The sequence below is a fragment of the Macrobrachium rosenbergii genome, chromosome 21, assembly GCF_040412425.1.
Source record: "Macrobrachium rosenbergii isolate ZJJX-2024 chromosome 21, ASM4041242v1, whole genome shotgun sequence".
Lineage (NCBI taxonomy): Eukaryota > Metazoa > Arthropoda > Malacostraca > Decapoda > Palaemonidae > Macrobrachium > Macrobrachium rosenbergii.
Window position 1 is genome coordinate 69548009 of NC_089761.1, and position 24274 is coordinate 69572282.

The 24274-nt window shown below is 40.4% G+C and overlaps 1 protein-coding gene across 8 annotated transcripts in view; it reads right to left on the bottom strand.

The window, feature by feature from the left end:
* LOC136850270 (6-phosphofructo-2-kinase/fructose-2,6-bisphosphatase 1-like) overlaps window positions 1-24274 on the bottom strand; it is a 302586-nt gene that overhangs the window by 84401 nt on the left and 193911 nt on the right. For 6 of the 8 annotated variants that reach the window (XM_067123949.1, XM_067123952.1, XM_067123950.1 and 3 more), the window contains exon 10: window positions 13687-13814. In XM_067123949.1, coding sequence (XP_066980050.1) covers window positions 13687-13814 — 128 coding nt within the window. Of the gene's footprint in view, window positions 1-2883; window positions 3627-11530; window positions 13136-13686; window positions 13815-24274 lie in introns of those variants that run through there. The other 2 variants (XM_067123948.1, XM_067123951.1) reach the window with 2 other exon arrangements.

Below are 24274 nucleotides of genomic sequence, written 5' to 3' on the forward strand. Positions count from 1 at the left end.
CAGACCATCACACACAAACTGGCTCATCCACCCACCCAAAACTGCTTGGTTATGTCAAGAAAGTATCGTGGATCAGTCAGGTATTCACATTCTCCACCAATGGCACAAGTGAGGGTTGGCTCCCAACAGTCCACCCCATACCCTACCCTTTCGGGATAGCACCAATACGCTTGCAGTGGTCGATGTACAAGCCAATCCACCTGCTGGGAGTTCTGCCCCCACTGATGGGGACTGACTCCCCACTCCAAACGTACTGGTGGGCTTCCTGACAAAAGCCAGGAGTCCCACCTCCAAAAACCAGCCCCCTGTGGATTCCAATGGGCCGATCCCTGCAGATGGTTCTGCCCCCCCAAGATAGCAATGGGAGAATCCCATCACTATCTCTTAGGTCCAAACAATATCAGGTGGCGACTCAACCACCACAACTCCCACAATTAGCTTCGAATGCAAACCCCTTCCAAAAAACGATCCCTTCTCACATTCACCTAAGCTTCAAAATTTTGCGAATGTGGAAATGTCCACGCCATTTAAACCAAAAACTACATAGGATGATTTGTCAGGACCCTTGCCCAAAGGCCAGGGTCCCTTAGCCTCTCACCTCATCAAAGCGTCCTACTCAAGGGGACTGTACTGACTGGTGCTCTTTCAAGTTAACAATATTGACTATCCTTTCAATACTCAAAGAGATGTGTTTCTAAGTAACTGAAACTTGCCTTACAAACTGACATTGAAGTACCACCCATTTTATACCAGATGGCCCTATACCTCAACTTATTAACTACTGCAATAATTTGAGAATATGGCTCCTATTATTACCCTGGCAACTAATACATCATTGAAAATTCTTAATAAAAGAGATGTTGTAATGCCACTATCTGGTGGAGTAATACATACTAAGAGTGGATCTGCCTAACCACATTTTCCATTCTCCTGACACAGGAAAACCCTCTGACTTTAAAGATAACTGGGATAATTTCTGCAGTATATAATTCATTTAAAATTTCTAAATAATTAATAAAGAGAAAAATGGAACATTTCATTTAAAACTCAACCATAAGTTAAATACTTAGGGGAAACTGCAAGTCATGGTTATCATTTTGCAACTGAGAACTTAAGCTAAATAATAACTTTCTCCTTTACTTCATAAAAAAACTACATATAATGAAGAAACACTGACTAATGATTTTCAATAATAAAGTTCCAAATTACTGAGATTTAAAAAATTGTAAAAGTTGACAGCAAAAGCTGAATGCATGACATAGCCTAGTAGCCTTATGCAAAATCCCCACCCTGAAGGATGCACCGCATAGCAGAATTTAACAGTTATGCCTAACTACAGAAAAATTTCAAGGCACAAACTTTTTACAGTGGCTTAAGGCTAGGCACTCTGCTTTCCTCAGCAGATAAATGCAACATTTCATCAACACAGAGCTATAATTGCGAAATTATTCCAGAGCATGGTTCGGGGCACGTAAGTGATTCACGAGACCATAGAGTAATGGGGATCTTGGCCAACCTGCACGCTGGTGTGCTACATCTGTTACAAGGATGAATGGGAAAACTGGGTAGATGCTACTTTGAATCCTTTAATACTCTATCACTGGACCAATCAAAGGCACTATTCTGGCCAAGACCAATTATGAAAGAATTCTTTGATACTGGTTGGTCTGTCTTATGTAGCCCTGGAGACCATTATAATAACTTCTTTCAGGACAACCAGCAGCTACACCATCAAAAATAGATATTTTATCTTTTTTGGCAATTCCGTGAGTGAAATATAGTCTTTACGTAAATCACATAAGGCACATCCTATATTAATGCAAATTTTAAATTGGTTATTTTTAATTAATCACTGCATTTTGGAAGTTCACTTCTGCCATTTACTGGCATGCAAAGGCATTAGAAGCAACAAAAAGGCAGGCATCTTAGCTAATATCCTAATCTGTAAATTAACCCAACACACCTAACTTCCAATTTTTTAATGGCTAGTAAATCACAGCCATGCTGTGATCGTAAAGCACTTGCTGGTTGAGAGCCCATGTCTGGGGAAATCAGATTTTTTCTTTTTAAGTGCTGCAATTTCTATCCCAAGCTCCTGGTGAGGACATTAATTTCTGTTTAATCAAAAATTTTTAAAATTGTTGATAAACTCTTAGAAATATTTAATGTAGTTATTTATCATCCATTCATTATTATTATTTCTTTCAGGTAGCATCAATTTTTACCATTATTTATGCATATTTTCATGATCTAAAGATGAGGAAACATTTATAATTACAGTGAACGCCCTGTATTCGTGGGGGATGCGTACCACACTCCCCCGTGAATAGCTAAAATCCGCGAATACTTAAAACCCCTCTGAAAGCACTTAGAACTGACCATTTTGATAGCTTAAACCAAGAAAAACCCTGTAAAAATGCTTATACCTAAGTATTTTAATAGTTTTATCACAAAAAGGGCATTTATTCATGAAAATTATATGAAAATACAGTAATTAGTGAATATTTCTCAGTGAAAAATACCGCGAATGGGCGAATTTTCCGTGAAAAATGGCTAGATGTGTTCCACAGAGAAACCCGCGAGTGCGTGAGTCCGCAAACCATGAGAACGCGAATACAGGGGGTTTACTGTATGTTAAATCACCTGAATGTTTTGGTTACAAGTAAAAATAAAATTATTTTCAGGATGACCAACCACAGCTTTTGGGACAATAGCATTTAGTGTTAAATGAGTTCACCTACATTTCAGTGTTTATTTTTAGTTTAGGGCCTTCCCAGTACTATTCCAGTGTACATGGGTATAAACCTGACAAACTGTCGCCAGCTTCTATGGAAGTGTGATAGTATTAGTGCCAGGAGTCATCATTATTTTAGTTTTTCAGTATTTTTCTTACACATCTATTGATAAATGGGCAATACTGGTTTGGAGAAGTGAAATTTAATTTAGCACTACAATGAATGTCATAGTAGTAGCCCTTACTGTACTGTACGGAGATTCATCCTCACAGGAGTTTGGTCTGTTTCAATAATCATTCTCATTCTGCTGGGAGGATTATGAATAATGTTCTAGAGCTTTTCTTATCCTTTGGGAGCAAGAGTTGTGGTTGGGCTAAATGCAAAAAAATCTTTCGGATGGGCAGTCAGAAGAAAAGCTGCACAGGTGCAGTGGAGTAAAAGGGGCAGCAATAACAGTACATTATAACAGTACAAGCATGGTGAAAGGAGGACAGGGAAAGGCATCTTGTTCAAGATATTTAACTAAAATTTGAAGGATGACAGCTTGGAAGGAGGGGGCATAGACGTTCCAAAAGACTCAGGAATTAGACTTCATAAATCCCCCTATGCCTCCTCTCTGCCTACCCTGCCAAATCACAAACATTTGTCCACAATCATATGTCACCAACCAAATTTCTGATCAAGGTTCATTATATAACACATTGATGTTCTCTTGTAATGGATAAATGGAAGAGAATAATGGATCAAAGAATTAGGGAAGAAACATCTGTAGGTGAAGAACACTTTGGTTTCATACCAGGAGGAGGAACAACAGATGCAGTGTTTGCCCTCCGACAGATGACGGAAAAACGTCAGGAAAAGCAGAAAGGACCGCACATAGTATTCAGAGATCTGGAAAAGGAATATGATAGAGTCCCACGCCAAGAGGTTTGGAGGTGTATGTGAGTAAAGGGAACACCAGAGAAGTATGAGATTAGTCCAAGATATGTATGAAGGAGCAAAAACATTGGTTAGAAGCAGTGTTGGTTAACTATATGGATACCAGTAAGAGTTGCTTTAAATCCATATCTTTTTGACCTGATTATGGATGTGCTATCTCAAGGAATATGAGATCAATCCTCCTCGTGCAAGCTATTTGCTGATGACATCGTGTTATGTAGCACCAACACAAGGGTAGTGGGGGCAAAACTAGAGCAGTGGAGGAAGTTACTGGAAGACAGAGGATTAAAGATCAGTAGAAAGAAGACTGAATACCTATGGTTTAATGAAGATCAAGACTTTAAGAGTAGTATGACAGGGACAAGGTTGAACCAAGTAGAAAAATTTAGGTATCTTGGTTCAACAGTAGCTGGTGATGGAAATTTGGATGTAGAAATAGCAAAAAGAGTGCAGGCTAGTTGGAAGATTGAAGAAAGATGTCAGGTGTCCTGTGTGACCACAGAATCAGCATAAGGTTAAAGGAAGAGTGTGTAAGACAGCAGTGAGACCAGCTTTGACATATGGAGCAGAAACATGGCCGGTAAAGAGAGTGCAAGAGAAGAAATCGAATGTGGTAGAGATGAAAAATGCTTAGGTGGAAGTGTGGAGTAACAAAAATGGATAGGATCAAGAATGAAAATATAAGAGGAACTACTACTAAAGTCACAGACCTATCAAAGGCGGCCCAGGAAAGAAGACTGCAGTGGTTGGCCATGTAGTGAGAAGGGATGAGACATGTAGGGAGGAGGGTGGTGCAGATGGAGGTGCTGGTGGGAAAACGAGAGGAAGACAGAAACGAAGGTGGATGGATGTAGTTAAAGAGGATCTGGGAAACAAACAATTGTCAGAGGACGATGTGTTTGACCAAACCTGGCGGAGGAAAGCTGTCAGAAACATCGAGCCCACATAGAAGTGGGAAAAGATGCAGAGAAAGAAGAAAGACGATCTTCTATCATCCCTTTAAGCTCTTCATTTTAAACTGAAGCTCAAGGATCACACTGGTAGTACCGGTGCCATGCCATGCTCTCTTCAGACACAATGGGAGGAAAAGATAAATTTGCTAAGGTTTTATTTACTGAAGCACTACATAAGAAAATTAAGATATGCCTTAATAAGCGTCAAGAACACTCACTGGTTGATCATGACAAATGCAACCGCATAAACTTAAAAATGAAAAAGTGCATCTTAGCCCTCCAGCCTGAACCTTTGAGGAAGCTTCCCACCATCATACTCAAGGAGTGGTTATCACCCTTTTAAACGCAGAAGTCTTGTCATATTATGATAATTATTGGTCGTTTTACCTTCATAGTACCAAAATAGAGTAATGGCCTCTAGTAAGACATTATTTTATATTTCTTGTGGTTCCATAACAGTAGTGCGAACTATTCCATCAACTTTCCTTAGTGCATAACACAATCATTATTTATGCTATGCTGATGGTGCACTACTGTATATTGTCAATTATACCTGTGTATTAAAAACATTTTTTTTACATTTTTCAGTCGTGGCACCAATCTTTTCATACTATGCATACTTCCACATAATAACGTTATTTTCAAAATACTGTATTATACCATGTTTTGTCTACTATTAATTTGCATAAATTTACTCAATGCACATAGAAATATGAAACATTCAGTAAATCTGCCATATTAGGCATCTATTATATTCAGCAGAAGCCTTCTCAATGCTAGTAGCATTAAACTTAGCACTGCTTTTAAATACCACATTACAATTTTACAGCACTGAAATCTTCAGCAATGAGTGTTTTGTATTTAAAAATGAGAAATTTACATCTATTTTCTTAACTTTATTAATCTTGGAATCAAAATAATTACTTCTAAATTTCTACTGTCCTCATCCTGTTTTTCATAAATCACAAACAAATTAAAATTAAGTAAATACAATATTACAAGTATCAACTTGGTGGTGAAAGCTTCAACTCAATATTTTTCATTCCTGGGTAAAGAAACTATTTTACTCAACACAACTTTATGCCAAGGGCACTTAGAATCCTGTAAATTATACTGTTGGTGGTTCTCACTTGAGGTTCTTAAAGGAAAGGGCTTATAAGACTGCTAAGAATATTGTCCAAGATGAGAAACATCGGGAGTCACATTTTGAGTTTATGAGATTTAGCACATACGACTCAGCAGCCAAGAGTGACAACAGTATCAATGATGTACATTCTAGAGTTAATGCAGTGAAATATCAACATATATCAACATATACACAGTCATTGTATAAACACCAGAAATTGCACAACTTCATCATTCATACCTATTTTAAACTAAATATTCTACTTTATAAATTACCCTCCATTTAATAAGCAATGACAAATGAAATTTATCCCTAAAGTTATTCTGAACTAAAGCAATCAAACATTAAACAGACAACTAAACTATCTGAATCCAAACAAATCTATACTAATACTGTACTGATTGTGACTTAAGTAAATATAATCATAATCTCTATTAGTAAGGTAATAGTAAAGTCAAGCAAACAGTTATTACTATTTCGTGTGGACTGATGTGGCTGTCATTTAAAACAAGGAGAAAGAAAACCAAGTATCTGCTTCTGGTGTGATTCTGCGTGCTACTGGACATTCATAGATATGCTCTTATATAGCTGGTTACCAAGACATCTTTTATGCAAATCCACCTTAAAACTTTATTCATCAGTATGAAACTTAGTCAAAGGGTGATACGGTACATTAAGATATTGAGATATCAAAAAGTATAAATTTTCATAATAAAATTTATTATTTGGATACTTCTTTGTTGTTAGAGATAGCTTACATCTTCACGCCAGTCAGGTGCCACTGGCACTCAAAAATAGATCACTTAGATAACCCATACGAACTGTCCAGTTCACCTGTTTTCCACCAGATGGGTTTCAGGTGTTTTAGTTCTCATCAGAATTCTTCCTGACAATCCACTAAGATGTGGGGAGGTTGGGCAGGATCTACTTTAACAGCAGGTAAGTATCCAAATAATGAATTTTATTATGAAAATTTATATTATTTTGGATCTTACCTACAGTTAAAAACAGCTGATTCCCACATTAAGAAGACACTGGGTCACTGAAGCTAGAAAACATCTGTTCAGCCAAGTAAACTCAGAGTTTCTTATATGGAACCCATACTCTTACCTAATCAAGAATCCTTCCTGGACCTTACTGCCACAAGATGCTGGATCCCTCTCAAGAATAAGGCTTTCACATATAGCGAGGTTGGGGTAGCCTTATGGAGAACACCACCTTTTCAGAAGTGTTAATGAGCCCCAGTGCCTGGGTCTGATAAGTCCAATGGCAGTCCAAAGCTAAAAGTATATAAAACTGCTCCTCTGCAAACAATGTACTATCCCGCTCTCCAAAACCCAAAACTGGCATTTTAACACTAAGTTTTCAAATGAAATCTCTACATCTCTCAGGCTATGAGAGGCAAAAAACAAAATTACACCTCCACTGAACTGCAACAACTATGTCCTCTAAAGGTAAGTTCATCAAAAAACTAAATGTACCTACTGCTCATACATCATGAATGCTGACATCCAACTAAGGTAAAATATCAGGATTAAGCTTCTTTTGAGCTAACTTAACTAAACAGTGAACAAAAAAGGGCATAGCATTTTAGACATGTGTTCAGTCTCCTAACTCTACAAAATAAATTATTAAAATCGCCTCTAATGGGCATTAATCTTCTACATAAATTTTAACTGCCTTTACAGGACATAAAACTGCCTCCTTCTCATTACCGACTAATGAGGTAAAGTCCAGTATCTTGATAACCCTTAGAAGGGATTTTGCCTTAAAATCATTCTTAGCTCTAAACAAGGGCAAGAACAAAAGAACAGCATCCCCACTGCAAAAACCAACATTCTGAAAAAACACTGGTTATCCAGACTCTTTTTACAGCTGCCAGGCCCAACAACAAGAAGTTTCACTGAAAAGTGCTTCAAAGAGGCCATTCCTAAACTCATGTCATGGTTCCAAAAAAGAGGCTGGTATGATGCTCTAGATGCCTCAGTCTCAAAAGACATTTAAGACCTCTTTGAGGTCCAGGTCTTCAGTAATGCCCAGTTAAGCATGGTGTGATACAGAAGAAAGCATTGATCTATTTAGCTGGGTCAGACAGCTTGACAGTCTCCATGCAGTTAGCTAAAGCAGGTGGAGGTTTTGATGGAACTTCAAGGTGCTGTCTATGGTTGTTTGAGAAGATCTCTGATGAAAGGAAAGGTCTGATGGAGATAAGCACCCACAGAAAGTAGGTCCAGAAACCACTCCCTCTGCCACCACTTAACTACTTGGGTCATCCTGGAGTCCCAGGATTCTTGTACCTTGTTGAGTATCTTTCTTATGATAGCAAAGGAGGAAAGGCATAAGTGTCCATACTCAACCAATCATGCAGAAACACATCCGCCACCCAAGCCTGAGGGTCCTGGAAGGAAGAGCAGTATACTGGAAACCTCCCGTCCTAACTGTTGCATACAGATCGATGTTCAGAGTTCCCTAAAGTTTCCACAAGACTAACACATTTGAGGATTCAAAGACCATTCTGTCAAAAGTTTGATCAGAAGTCTAACCCCTTCTGCTGAGATGATCCACTAACATGTCGTTCCTTCCTGGTACAAACTGAAGAATCAACACAATGTTCCTTGCTCTTCTGCCCATAGAAGCAGACCTTCTGCTTGAAAGAACATTGAATAGAATTTAGTTCTCTCCTGTTTCCTGATATAAGCCTCTTACCAAATATTCACACTGTTTTAAACTCACCCAAGAGTCTGAGATAACTGATGTGCAGCAACTTCTCCTCTTCCAACCATACTCCACACATCTCTAGGTAACCAAGATTAGTGCCCCAGCCCTTCACAACGGCATCTAAAAACAACATGAACTCTGGGTTTCTTACTTCCAACGAGAGACCTACCTGAAACTTCAAAATTATCTGCCCTCCATTTTAGTCTTGAAGATTCACTGGATCTAAAACCATGGTCAAGCCAAGTAGAGACTCCCTATCCCCAATAGTGACTGCCTTTCACATGCATGTTTCAGGTAATATTGAATGGGCTTCATCCTGAGCCTGGCTAGGCTGGCAAACCTCTCCAGAGAGCCCATTTGCCCTAGAAGCATAAGCCACCGCTTTGCTGGAAGCTGCTTTAAGGGGTGAAATCCTCTTGAGAAGGCACAAGAAAAGGTCTACTTGTTTCTCTGATGGAAAAGACTGAAACCCATGAGAATCTATCTTCCTCACCAGATAGACAACTGATGGTGCTGGAACTAGCAATGACTTGTATGGTTTGATAAGAGTGCCCACAGGTCCTTGGCCCTTAGAATCCCTTCATGAGAGTTGGCAAGGACTAGCCAGTCTTCCAAATAGAGCAGAACCTGAATTCCAAAATGACACCTATCCCATACTGGAGTTAATACTCTCATAAACACTGCAGTGCTATGCTTAGCTCAAAACACACAGCCTTGAATTGATATATTTTCCCATGCTTACACAAACCAAACATATTCTGCAAGACAGAAGCTTTATCAGGACATGAAAATAAGAGTCCTGCATGTTCAAGGAAATTATCTGGTTGTTCCACTGAATAACACATGAACTGTGCTGGATGACTCCAGGAAAAGGGAGTCAGCAGAACGAACTTGTTGAGGTTGGAGTTCAACACTGGTCTCCAACCTCTGGATGATTTCAGAACAAGAAACAGACAATTGCAAAAGTCTGGAAAGGCTTCTGACACCAGCTCTATGACTACCTTCTCTAACAGAGATTCAGCATCTTCTTGAAAGGCTAAGAACTTCTCCTGGTGATGAAGGTAAGAAGGGAAAGCTACTGGAATCTGAGGGCTGCATTACTCAATTCTTTCTAATATTGTGAGAACCCTTCTTCTTTTGGAATCCAGATGCAGATCCTAAAAAGGGCTTAGATGATACATATGAAGCAACCTGAGGTATTCAGCTGAATCTTAGATGAAGGAACAGAAACAGGAGCAGGAGCTGGTCTCTTCATGGATGACTTCCAGGACTGTTTCAAAAACCCTCTATTTTCCTCATTACAAATATCAACCTTAAAAATAAAAGAACTGAATAGGCACTTGTGCAGTGATTCCAAAATAGCCATTGACTTCTGAGAAGGTGACACCTTAGGAGCTAAATAAAGAGTATAACTGCTCCCTCTTCTTTAGCACAGCATTAGTAAATAAGTGCAATGTTTCTCTAGAAGCATCAGTAATCACCCTGTCAAGGCAACCAAAGAACTCTAAAAGATTCTTCCAAAATACAGATTCCTTCCAGCAACCAACTCTTTTAGGGTGGAGTAAGGAATGAGCAATACTAAGAGAAGGTTCAGTGACTGAAAACTGAACCCTACCTGTCTCCAACACTCTTCTTTTCATGGGGTCTAAACAAGCAAACAAGTCAGCATCTTGAATCAAACATAGCTTCAGAATCAGCATAGAACAGGTATCAAATGAAATGGTTCTACATGACCTCATAATGGAAAGAAGACACGTATAAGCATTTTTAAAGAAATGCCTTATGTGCTGGAATGCAAAAAATTTCTTCAAGGAGTGCCTCAACCTATGCAGAAATCTTCAACCTTTTCATTGTCAAAGAGCTGGAAGACAGCAAACAGCGAGTCTCTACCATCTCTAAATCTTCAACCAACTGATTATAAAGAGAAGCACACTTGTCTACAACTCCACAAGCACTGATAACAGAGCTGGGACCGTAGAAGCTGAACCCTCAAGCAAATTTACAGGCAAGGTGGAAGGAGAGGCTGTGGGAAGAACAGTCTTGTTGCATAACAGCTGAAGATGCCAAGAGAGTGATGTGTAACAGCTAAAGGCAGAGCAACACACAGCTGAGAGGATAGCTGGGAGGGCGACTGGAAGGGAAGGGTGAGGAATGAGTCAATAAGGCCTGACACAGCCACCTCACCAACTGCTGTCTTAAAAGGCATCATACCACCTGATGATGAAAATCTAAGTTGCACAAATACTTCAAATATAGCATTTAGCTCAGCTCCTCAAGAGGCTCCTTCTAAGCAGGCAGCAGCAGCTACAAAAGATATTCAAGGTGGTAGAAGAGGAAGGGCCACTAACATCAATAAACACAGACAAGACAGTGGGAAGATGAAGATTACAAGGAGAGAGAAAAAACATACAGGAAGGATTTTGATACGGGAAAGAACAAACAGGCTGTGAGTGCAAGGCAGAAACAAAAGAAATAGGCTCAACAATGGAGTGAAAAACATAAGATGGACTGAGAGAGAAAGAAGGAATAGGTGAAGAAGCATGAAGGGAAGCATCCAGCTTATGCCCTGCTCTAACCAGTTGGCCTCTCAACCTATCCACTTCCCTTTCCTTCCTATAAGTAAGAAATTTCCTCATCTCTATGTTAGACCACTCCCTACATTCCTCACACATGAGGTTAAGGTCACACTCCTGGTCCCTACAACTGACAGAAATAGGGTGCTTATCTATTTCTGGGGAATATATTCTGTTTACACAAAAGTCACTGTAGCAAAACTTAATCTTGCTGCTTCCAGTTGAGGATATCCTCCCTAACAAAGCAAAAATAATCACAATACCATGAAAACAGTGCAACAGCCAAATTCCTGAATGCCTGGCAACAATCATTACTATGGCAAGAAGAATTCTGACGAAGAACTAAAACATTATTTTGACACCCACCCGTGGAAAACATGTAAATCAGACAGTCCACCCTGGCTGGCCAACTGTTCTTCATTTTTTTTATGACAACTGTACCAGACTGGTGCAAAGATGTAAGCTATTTTTGACGATAGAACAAGATTCATCCCAAATAAATTACGCTTTATTCATTATGGTGATGACTAGACATATCTGTTTAATGTGATTCAAGATAATTAGGTACATACTGAGCAATCATTTTACTATACCCAAACTTTGAAAGGTTTACTTTACAAATAAAGCAATACGAGTCACCTTGCAAAGGAATGGTTTCACATCCACTGAACATTCTGCAATAAAACCATTTAGCCTACAGCTTACTTATAGTTTATATATGCCAGTGCTCACTTAAACACCAAGAGAAGAAGTGCAGTGACGTTTGAATAAAGGAAAAACTTTCGTGGCAAAAGTAAAGTACTGTGGAGCAGATCAAATAAATTGACAAGCAGAACAAAAATTAAAATACATTCTAAACAATACAGAAGAGAGGGAAAAGGAATTCACAAACAGGTGCAACACATTCAAGGTTATTCAAAAAGCTGTATATACAAAACCAGTATTCATGTTGAGGACCCATTTTACATTAATGACTTTTTATAATATAAATGTTATGGAAGGGGTTCTGTGACCAGGACTGACATATATTCCCATAAATACACATAAAACAGGTCATGCTCAAGTACAATTACTAAAAATTAATACAAGAAAATGCAGCTTAGTCGTGACTTATTTAGCAGAATCTATTGTTTCGTCTCACTCACAAGGAAACTTTTTAATTAAATTTGATAAAGATATGGATATCATATAGTATTCCCCTGCTCACATAGATAAAATGCACTCGCACCTAATCTCTGCTCATAAAATAACCCAATCTGTGACTTGAAGTCAGTTTTATTGCAGTAAAGACCCTTAAATCTTATTGGTAAGGGCAATGATAAGGATTTTTGGTATAAAATCAACTTCAGACTTTATACGTAATAAATAAATGTGTACTCCAATGAGAGTCACTGAATATTGTACTATCATTCTCACAAATTTTCCATTATGGCACTGAGCTACCTTCTTGACTCCAGTACCTGCACTACACAGCCCTAAATAATATCCATTCCGAACATAGCCTCACTTTATTTGTAAAGGCGTTAATCTGTGCACATTAACAACATACTACTATATATCACCATTTCCACCTAATATCCCCTAAAATTATAATAAAGACAATGTAAAATCATGTACTATAATACTACATTTAAATTTAAGAGCCAAAGCTGTGAAAAAATCTAACACCTTCTCAATGTTTTATTGCATTCAATATTTTCAATTCTCCAAAATTAATTTTTCACTATGACCCATTTTCCAACTCTCAAACCTCATATAAACATGCCTTATTTATGGCATATATTTCCCTACTTTATCAGGCTAATACTTTTCCTTTCATATTTTACAGCCTTTTGGATGTTTCTGAGATGTTTTCCACTTTCCCTTCTTTAATTTGATTAAGTATGAATGCCTATTCATACATACAAAAACATTGCAACAAAAAGCCCTGATAAAAAAAGCAATTTTAATTATGCTCTCATTCTTCAAATCTGTTTTTATTCTGGATATCACAAAATCTTAATCAAATGACTGCATGTTTATTTCCACTGGTTTCTTTTTCACAGAATAATACTGCAATGAATGACAAGTGCCTCTGCCATCTGATACTAACTGGAAAGCAGATCAAAGCATTAACCAGAACCCATCAACACACACACATCCCAGGCCAAAAGCAATTATGTACCTGTACAGCCTATTAATTAATTATATAAACATATCACAATCTAATAAACCTGGTAGCAGTGTTATGTGACTACTTGAGACAGTTAAAGTGATAATCTAAAGAGTGTTATGCAGATTAAATTTGGATCTTTTTGATGCAATTAAGAATCTCATAAAATGCACTGTTTGTTGTATTTTGATATTAATGTGGCTTCTTTAAGAAAATAGTGGGGCATCAGATATGCACATTAGTTACAAGGCCGCAATCAAAAACTTGAGACAGTATTATCAAAATATATGTAACTTACATTCTTACAGGAAAAAGACACGTCAAAAGTTTAAACTATGTTAGTTTCCCTTCTTCAAATAACTTTGAAACAGATGTCACTTGTAATTATTTTGCTAGAAGGACACCGACTGTTTTATTTATGATTACTCTTATGTTACAGGAATTTCTACTGCCCAATCCACGAAGGAACAATGTCATGATAAATACTCACCACAGGTTTGGCCCGATGAGTGTCCACACAATCAATTGGGATTTTGAAAAATTCAACCTTACAACCATATGCTTGAGGAGTCAATTTTATCAGTGTATGAAGTGGAACTTTCATGTAGGGAAGTTCAGCTGCAATACAAGAGGCCATCAAAATATAAACGTATTTCATTAACTTCATAATTTAAGACTCAACTATACATTGATCATAATCTATGGAAATTTTACTCTGGCTATCAATTTTAATTATACTTGAAATAAAGTCTGCTCAAAAAAAGTCCATACTGAAAACTGCTGGGTAACCCAAACTTCATCCTGTCACTTTTATTACCTCTGCTAGGGGAACAGGACAGATTCAAAGGGATCTTAATGAAACTTTAAGGGGAAGGCTAATGGCAACCAAGATTTCATTATGTTCTGAGATGAATCTAGATATAGATCCTGGGCTGTTTTACAATGTGTTTGCTGTGGCTAAATTATGGAAAGATCTTCCTAATCCTCTAGCAGAGTTGGTGAAACTGCCAGAGTCTCACTTCATCATTTATTATTTGTATTATGTACTTTACTTTGTTTATTAATCGCATAGCCATTTTTTGCCCTCAAAGGAATTACTCTTATGGTGCACCAAAGGCTCCATAATTCTCTAATAACCTTTGATACGACATTGTGATCGAGTTGAAAAGAAGTAAAGGCAAGAGGGCTCTTTCCATTTCATACAGCATTAACCACACTCTTACCCTTTCACCATTCTCGCACACATGTGTCACAGCATACAGGTCAGCCAAAATCCTCATTACTCTTGTGATATGCTGTAACACTTGCGCATCCCTGATTATGCTCTGGAATAATTTTGCATTCCTAGTGCAATATTGAAAAATGCTGCAAATATCTGTTGACGAAAGCTAAGTGCAAAGTCTGAAGCCCCTGTAAAATATTTTAGTTCCTTAAATTTTTCTGTAGTTAAGCAAAAATGTTCAATTCTGCTAGCTGGTGAATCCTTCAAGGTGAGGATTTTGGATTAGGCTATGAGTACATTATGCGTTCGTGTTTTCTGTCAACTTTGGCAATTTCTACATCTCATGAATTAGTACAATAATTTTGATACTGAAAACTACTGGTCAATGGTTTTTTCATTATATGTAGATCATTTTTGTTTGCAGAGTAAAATGGAAGATTTCTTTTTTATCATAAGTTCTCAGTTATAAAATTTCTATCACTTGCAGTTTCCCATATGTACTCAATTTACATCTTTGTTTTAAATGTTTTTCCTTTTCATTAATAATTTAGAAACATTTTCAACGAATTATATACTACAGATATCTCCAAAGTTATCTTTAATAGCAGGGGGTTTAACGTGGCAGAGGAGTGGAAAATGTGTATATTAACGTAAATTATTCCGCCAGATAGTGACATCACAATTTTTTTAATAAATAAAATCTGGCTCATCATTAGGGGGATGTAACAAATACTTTGCAGTACTGGATACTGATGTTAAACTAACAGTTTCAATGATATAATAATGGCCAGTGCAATAATAGGCGCTGTAATTCTCAAATCATTGCAACAGTTAATGACAAGCAGAAGTACAATACCATCTGATATAATATGGGTGATACTTTCAGGTCAATTTGTTAGACAAGTTTAAATTGCTTAGAAACACATTTCTTTGATAGTCAATAACTTAAAATACACTACCAATCAAAACAAATTATTTATATGGTATTTTAATTTTCTTTTGTAAGGCAAGCATTCACTATAAAAACAAGTACAAAATGCAGCGAAGTTTCTTTGGCACAATCAAGTTTTCTGTACAGTGTATAATGCTGTATGAAATTCTCAGCCACAGCCAATGAAACTCTCAGCCGCTGCCCATGAAACTTTCAGCCACGGCCCAGTAGTGGCCTGTGTTGTTGGCACCTATAGCAGTGCCAGATGCATGATCATTGCTAACTTTAACCTAAAATAAAATAAAAAAAACTACATAGGCTAGAGGGCTGTAATTTGGTATGTTTGATGATTGGAGGGTGGATGATCAACATACCAATTTGCAGCCCTCTAGCCTCAGTTGTTTTTAAGATTTAAGGATAGACATTCAAATACTCATCTCAATAGTTTTCTTTTACAGAAATCTAATAAACATCTACAAATGTTGGAAATAATCCTGAAACTTTAACTGATCTTCTAAGTATGGACATGCTCTTGTTAAAGAAAAAATGCTAATACTAGGTAACTACTTTAAATGTAGTGCCACCCAACTCAATATATGTGGTAATCTAAATTAGATTTACTTAGCTAGCTCGTAACAGAATACCAGAGCATTACCAGGTTGTCTTATTATTACTGCAAGACCTCTACGTCATGTATAACAACCATTATTGTTTGTTGCTTAATCAGATATCAAGGTCTCATATTTATGACCCAATTTCTTATGGAATTCAAGAGTTTTTCTTGGGAGGATTGAGATTTTCCTCTTTATTTGTTAATATATTGAATTAGTTGAACCTTGAAATGGTACTTTTAGTTTAATAATGAATTAAAGGGATGACACCAGTAATTATTTGTTCCTACACCAATACAAACCTACGTTCTTTACATTACAAGCTTATCCTAATGTAAAGAACTTTAGGTTTTGTATGTTAGGAAAAATACAGATTACTTTTAAAATTTCCTATTTGATCCTATGCAAATACAAAACTTCATTCTTTCCATTAGGATAAGATTGCAAACGTGTGCTGGAACAGACATTAAAACTTACTGACAAGGTAGTTGACTATCGACAGGTAGAGGCGGGGGAAGCACTGCCCACCTGCTGGTTTGCGCTCCACTTTTGTTTTCAGCTGCTGTTAAGGCTTTGTTGTGTCACCTCTCTGTTGTTCGGTGACTCCCATGACTCCTGTGACTACCACTACAGTGACCATGACAACTTGACAGTCATCCTCACCATTCCCACATAAACCATTACTCCTCACATCCCTTCAGTGATGTGTCCTGAGGAGTTGAGGGCACTTCTGCAATCTTGTCTAGGGCTTTGACTCTGGCTGATCTGGTAAAGTGAAAGAAGTGAAGGAAGAAGTAAACTCTCATCTGCTGATTCTCCACAGTTATCAGGTGCTTCCACCTCCTCCCTTTCGACTACCACACGTAAGTGGAAGAGGAAGTAGGCTGCTGTCTCCCCCACTGGGAAGTCTCTTAAGGTTTCCAGCGGTCAAATCTTTGTCTCTCCCTCTTCCACTACTAGCGACAGATGTTGAAGGGGAGGAAGTGGAAGCATCTGACAAAGATTGACAACAAAGCAGATGACAAGGACAACTTCCTCCTTTGCTTCTTCAACTTCTTCAGATCAGCTGAGGTCAAAGCCATAGACAAGGATAGCAGGGGAACCGCCCCAACTTCTCAAGTCACCTCACCAAAGGGACGTGAGGAGTAACACTGTACGTGGGAGCAGTGAGAGAGCCAGTAGAGATGGTGACCATACCATCACACCTTTTGCCCTACAAGGGTGCAACCTCTACCCTTAGGTAACTCGAACCTAGGGATACCAAGACCATTCCGATCAGCAAGGCTGAACAGTCTGGTCAGGGTTCACAGAGCATAAGTCCAAAGCCCACTGCCAGCATGGCCCAGTGAAAGGTGAGGAAGGAGCATGCTGTGCTCTCTCACCCCGCTCCTGCTTTGCAACAAGAGGAGGTCCACCACTCCGCCTTCCCCATTTGTAGAAGTTTCGACCTCTACGAAGGCTTTGGCACATTGGAGGGACAGCCTCCGACCATGTTCACATGAGCAAGACCTCTCTCACAAACCTGTGAGGACATTGTCACCCCATTTTGACAACCGCCCACAGATCTGCTCTCCAGAGAAGTCCCTGGTCTTTTCTCAGTTTGGTGGAGATCCCATGGACCATTCACCTATCCCTTCCACCTCTTCAGGTTTTTCCAAGAGGAGGGGGTTGGAAAGGTCAGACCATGACAGGGACCGTTCGCGCTCCCTGTCTGGTCAGTCCACTAAGGTTTACAAGCTTGGTACAGTCCTAGAACCAGATAGATTGTGCACCCAAGTGGTAGAACAATCCCCATGGGACTATGATGAGTTCCCTAACCTGCAGAAGGAGTAGCTCAGGAGATCTGGGATCTAGAGAGGCCAAAGGGTCCATTACCCCAAGACTCTGATACTCCTGAACTACAGAGGCAGTTCTGGCAGGTCATTAGGCTGATCAGGCAGCACAATGACCCAGAGAAAGGGACCACTGCTGTGCCCAAAGACAGGTTCTCCACCATCAAGGACTAATAGGGTCCACAAAAAGATTCTCGGCCCTCAAGTGGTTTGTTATGGTCTAAACTTGCCAGAAGGGTGTTGTACCATGTAAATTCTCTTGTTTCTGGGCAAGATAATTCACTTAGGTCCAGAAATCTGGTAAGTTACTTCCTCCACCTCTAACTCATCAGAGGAAATACTACCTTCCTGACTAAGGTGCATTATCAGCTAAGCAGGTAGGACTGGATTTGATGCGCCTGGCATCCAGTGTCTTCCTTGTGTACCTTCACTTGGAGAGTGCCTCTCTCTCAGACAGAGACAGTGTCACTTGAGTTGATGGCCATGGCCACACTCCAGGCAGTTTCCTGGCTGGACCTGTGGTCTTTTACTGGGGCCCATATGCCCTCCTCGTCAGGTAGTCGATCTCCTGATGAGGATGCTTCTTTCAGGAGACTGCTGCTGTCTGGTGGCGGGGCCATTACCTACCTCACCCACCAGACAGCAAACCTGTGGTCTAACCTGGTCCTGAGAAGGGATGCAGTTCTATCCTAACTTTCTCAGAGTACTGAGCCAGAGTTTGTATAAGTACTTAGGAACAAACCAGTTCTGATATCTACCTCCCTCTCTCTTCCCTCAGTGGACAGGTTGCAGGTAGAAGACAACAATACACTTGTTCACCAGGCAGTGCCACACAAGGCCTCTTTGCCTTTGCAGCCAACCTCAGGCTTGGCTGGTCCTTCATCTATGGGCAGTGGTCCTCTCCACCAGCTGCCAAAAGTGAGGGGGTGGTGCCTGCCAAACCGCTGGGTAACATGGTAGCAACATGGAGTGGAGACCTGGGTAGTAGATGTCCTTTTGGGAAGGGTATCTTCTCTTTAAGTCCTCGCCACCCCTTGCTTGCGATCCCACCTGGTTCCAGACTTACGTTCCTGATTTGCAAAAGGATCTCTCCCTTGTGGGGGGGGGGTGTGAAACTGAGGAAAGGCAGTTGGATGTCATTCAAGGCCTGTCTCCAGGGTGTTACAGCCACCTGTTCCTGGTGGAGAAAGCTACAGGTGGTTGGAGACCAGTCATAGACCTTTCTCCATTGTCCACTGAAACAGTTGATGCAGCAGACCAAGTTCCAGATGGAAATGGTTTTTCTCTTTATTAGATTCTATGAGAGAGGGCAACTCTATGCTTTTGATGGACCTGAAGGATGCCTATTTCTAAACAGTTATCCAAAAGTCTTCCAGGAAGAACCTCTGCTTTACCCTCGGAGGAGTAGCCTTTCAACTCAAGACACTGTGTTTTGGCCTTTCAATCGCTCCTTAGGTGTTCACCGGAGTATTCATGCTGGCCTCACCATGGCATACATCTGAAGAGGTCTCTCAACAATTGGCTAATTATGAGTTACTACAAGACAAGGACCATCTCGAGTTCTGTCATAATCTGGGGAGCTTGATAAACTATAAGAGTCGGATCTCATTCCCAAGCAGAGGGTTAATTACCTGGTATACTGCTAGATACAGATAGCAGCAAGTGTTTTCCCTTCAGACTCTCACATCAGCAAGTTAAGGGAAGTGGGGCATAAGTTTCTGTCTCATTAAGAACAACCCGCTCAGCAATGGCAAGTTGTCCTAGGTCACCTGTCATCCTTGGAGAAGTTGGTCCCTCATGGGCATCTTCATCTACATTCCCTTCCATGGAAACTCAAAAGGTTCTGGTCCCTCTCTACAGACCATCCTATCTGGTCCATCTCTATCGGCAGGTGAGAGAGGTTCTAACTTGGTGGTTGGGCAACAGGAACCTCACAGTGCCTTTTGACACTCTCCACTGGAGATGCTTCTATTTGCAGGTGTATCCAACGAGGAGTGGGGCATTCACCTGGAAGAGTTGTTCGTGTAAGGTGCATAGAACCAGGATGACCAACACCTCCACACCAATGTCTTGGAGTTGAAAGCAGTGTTTCTTATGTTGTAGGAGTTCAGGACCGTGTAATGCGGCACTCCATGGTGTTGATGACCACCAACACTATACATCAGCAAGCAGGGAGGTTTAGTTTCATTTCCAGTGCACCAGCTGATGACGCAGGTGCACAAGTGGGCAGTGACCCACTCAGTGGAGCTGCCGGTCCAGTACATCCCCGGTTCTTAGAACATAGAGGCAGACAAACTTAACCACAAGACACAGGCAGTAGGGACCGAATGGTCTCTACACACCTGTTTAGTGAAGTTGTTCAAGAGGTGGGGGACTCTGAGCATAGACTTGTTTGCCACTCAGCACAACAGGTAGTTGCCAGTGTTCTGCTTGATAGTTCCCAACCCTTGGGCAGGCAGAGAAGATGCAATCCAACAGCAGTAAGACAATCTCAACGTGTATGCTTTTCCACCATTGTGCCTGATTCAGAAGGTAATCAACAAGGTGTTGATAACTCCAAACCTCAGGCTAGACCATGTGATACTGAAATGGCTTCATGCCGAGCAGTATCTGGACCTACTGGCTCTTGCCCAAGGTCCCAAGAAAGCTGCCCCTACGGCACAACCTGCTAAGTCAGCCACATATAAACAGTTATCACCAGGCCCATGGAATTGCTGGCCCTTCATGCATGGAGGCCATCCAGTGTCTCCTTTGAGAGGGAGGTTTTCACACCAGACTTTTGGAAGTCCTCAACAGCCCTACACCAGGGGAAAGGGTTGTCTTCTGTGGTTGGTGTCACTGACAAGGTCTCTCTCCAATCAGAGCACTTTTCAGCAGGTAGTAGATTTCCTCATCTTCCTTCACCAAGAGAAGCATCTCTCTGTCTTGGCCCTTAATGGCCGAGACAGAGAGAAGCTGAGACTAAAAGGAGATGATCTCTCCTCAGATCATCTCTCCTCATGGGAGATCTCCATGCTTCTAAGATCCTCCCAAGGATTCTCGTTCTGAGAAGCCTCACTTTTTGCCTGTAATCCTCTTTAAGAGTCAACAGGTAGGGATCTCACTTAAAGGGCTGTTTTACTTCTTGCCCTGGCATCTGCGAAGAGAGGCGAGCTTCATGGCCTACCTTTTGACATTGAGTACTCAAGGGGATGAGGATCTGTACTGTTTAAATTTTTCCCAGATTTTATAGCAAAGACTCTGAATCCATCAGTCCCTGATGTCAAGTTCTACTCCTTTTCGATCCCCTCCCTACTGTGTCGTGTTAGAATGTTGCAATACTACTACCCAAACAGGACTTGGCATCTCAGGCATGAATGTTGACAACTCTTTAGTAGTACCAGCTGGGCCAAGAATGAAGTTTCTATGAACATGACCTCTTTCTGGCTCCATAAGATGATCTAGGGAACATATGGCTCGCCCAGCAAGGAAGGTGAGTGTACAGTCTGGGTGAGAGCTCACAAGGTCAGGGGCACTGCCCCATCCATGGCATTCTGGAAGAACCAGTCAGTACAGTAGGCATTTTGCGTGGGGGTTTGGTCTTACTGACCACATTCATCTACTTTTACCTAAGGGACATTGTCCACAAGTCCTTGGACACATTTTCCTTGGTCCTGTAAGGCTGCTCAACAAGTTGTGACAGATAGCACCTTGTCTACGGCATACAGTGAGTGAGAGAGAGAGCATTCACAAGTAACTAATTCCCCCTCTTTTTCTTTCCTTTCTCTCTCATAGGTCAGAGAGTCAGAGGCTCAGCTGAGTATGTGCTGGATGGATAAGCTGTGCAGTTAAGCTATGTAAAAGGGCACCAGTCTTTACTTTTATAATATGTAAAGATGCAGCTCCTACCTTCTCTCTTGGCAAGGGGAGTGAAGGTTAGACATAAAAACCCATTGATCGTCATTAGCTGGTTTCTGTCTCTGACTAATTACCTAACTTTTTTCAGCCTGATCAAGTAATTGCTTACAAACCCATTACTTTACGGTCCAGAAGTCTAGCAACATCTCATCCCATATGGGCAGTATGCCAGAGGTGTGGGATCCCTTTCTTTGCTTCTGTCAGACCAAGAAGGGGACAATCCCAGGTTGGGTGAACCTGCCAGTCTGTTCGAAGAGCACCCAGATTTCTTCCCACCAATGGGTGAGTCTCCTAATGTAAAGAACAAATGTTTTTATTGGCGTAGGAACAAAAAGCAAATTTTACAAGTAATTTGTATTTTTCCTAACATAGAAACCTGAAGTTTTTACATAACAACCCACCTCAGCCACCCCTCTCATCTGGCACCTGAACCAAAAGGCAGAGTGGAGTACAGACTGACAGGTGGGCAGGGCTTTTCCCCTACCTGTTGATAGTTAACCATCTTGTGAGTATGTTTTTAATTCCCATTCCAGTCATGTATTTATAACATTGTCCATCTGTTTCATACTGGCATGCATTCCACTATCTGACAGATATGTGTGGCTCACATTTGACTGTTTCTCATGGTTTTTTTCTTTTCTTACTAATAAGCTAAATGCAAAAGTTGCTTTCCTAACTGCAGACTGCATAATCCACTGTTTAACAGTTTAACAGTGAGATGGCACATACCACCTGCCACAAAGACAGCCCTTATGGTCTAAAGTTGAGTTTTGGTAGCTGTTAGAATTGTGTAAAATAAGCAACACGCTCCTTCTGGCAAACCATGAAGGAAAAGCGTAGGGGAGGATTACCCATCAGGGCTCCAGCAAAGAGTAACCCTATCCTTTTCCAAGCAGATTCCAACATGGCCAGTATGCCAAGGTACTAAAATTCAAGATCTCCCTTTATGGCTTCCGATGGAGATCAAGAGTTATACATCAGGATAGATGCCTACAATACTGGGGCATAAATTGGACCATGCCACTGAACTTTCTTTCCTGAACCTGGCAGACCCAGACACACTGCCTTTGTTTCCATATGAGAGGGATTCCTTGAAAGAGATTCTGGGTTCTCCCATGCAATAACCTGATGCTGAAGAGGAGCCTAATAGAGCCATCCTTCCCTCCCTGAAGTACATTACTGCCCATGCAATAACCTGATGCTAAGAACCAACAATAGGGCCCACCCTTATTCCCCTTAATGAGGTTTCCTGTACTTCCAATACCTATGGCCCTTCACCTGAGACTCCCAAGCCTTTGCCATGCAGCGAGAATGTGGCTATCCAGGCCTGATTCACCCAGATGGCAGTCCCAAATAAAAAAATTTCTAAACAAGATTATACACATTATATTGAAAAGCCCTTGCTCCTGAGCACCACTATATCAGACACTATGGAGGAATCCCAGTGGGAATTCAAAACAGCTCTCCATACTGAATTGTCCTCCAAATAGAGCCTAGAAAGTCTGCAAAACCCACCTATGAAGGGATTAATCCTTGCACAAAAACATTAAGTCCTGGGAGCAAGCTAACAAAGAACCCAAGGCCAAAAAGAAATTAAGTCTGTCGCTTATGTCCTTTTAGAGTCAGATGACTTGTGGAGGCACAACCTCTGTTTTCACAGTCTTGACTGGTTCTAATACCATTATAAACCCATGAAGCCGGAAGGAACGGTGATGCCAATACCAGCCCCTAATTACTGATAAACCTTGGCTTGATACCTCAATGTGTATCATTTCACCTGATGACAAATGCCTCATCAACAAATGGAAAACAATGATTGAGGTGGAATGTGAATTTTCAGAACAGCTGCTTTTTCCCAGTACAGAATGGCACTTGGTATTCCTTCAGTAAGCATTCAGAGACTGCCAAATGAGACAGTCATCCTCCTTGCTAGTATGGCAACAAAAGTCATTGAGGCAACCCTTTTTTTTTTCATTTTAATGGGAATTAAGGTACCTCCATAATCCTGGTGAACCAATACCTCCTTTGAGCGCCACCAGCTTTCTGCCCCTCTCACTTTTATAATAATTAATCAAGTGAAGTGAAGGCAGAATTCAAGCACTTTGAAATTATTGGGAAGCATGAGAAAATGGTAGAAATAAAGCCCTTTACTTCTACTATCCCAATGTCTGGCACTTCACAAAGGATTGGACTCCACACAGGAATGGACAACACTTGTCATTCCTTTTAAATGGGAAAATTTCCTACTTGATTTGGCTACCCAAGAGTTTGGTGCCCCTGTGAGCCAAGTCTCAGATAGGACAGCCACTTTAGAGTTCTGTGCAAGGCTCCCCTTCTTTCCAGTCCTAACCTCATCCACTTTTCTGTAAGTGACTACGAAGGAACTCTCAAGTCTTTTCAGACTGTTGTGCAAGGGTTGCAAACATTTTTCTGAAAACTTTAAGGGAGGAGCTCTACAATTTCATGTAGTAACTCCCCAGAACCTGAAAAGAATTATGTTGCAATTCCCAAATGACTACTGCTTCCCAAGTATGTTCGATCATTCCGTGTGGGACTTGGAATGCCTCTTTCAATCTGAAGGACAT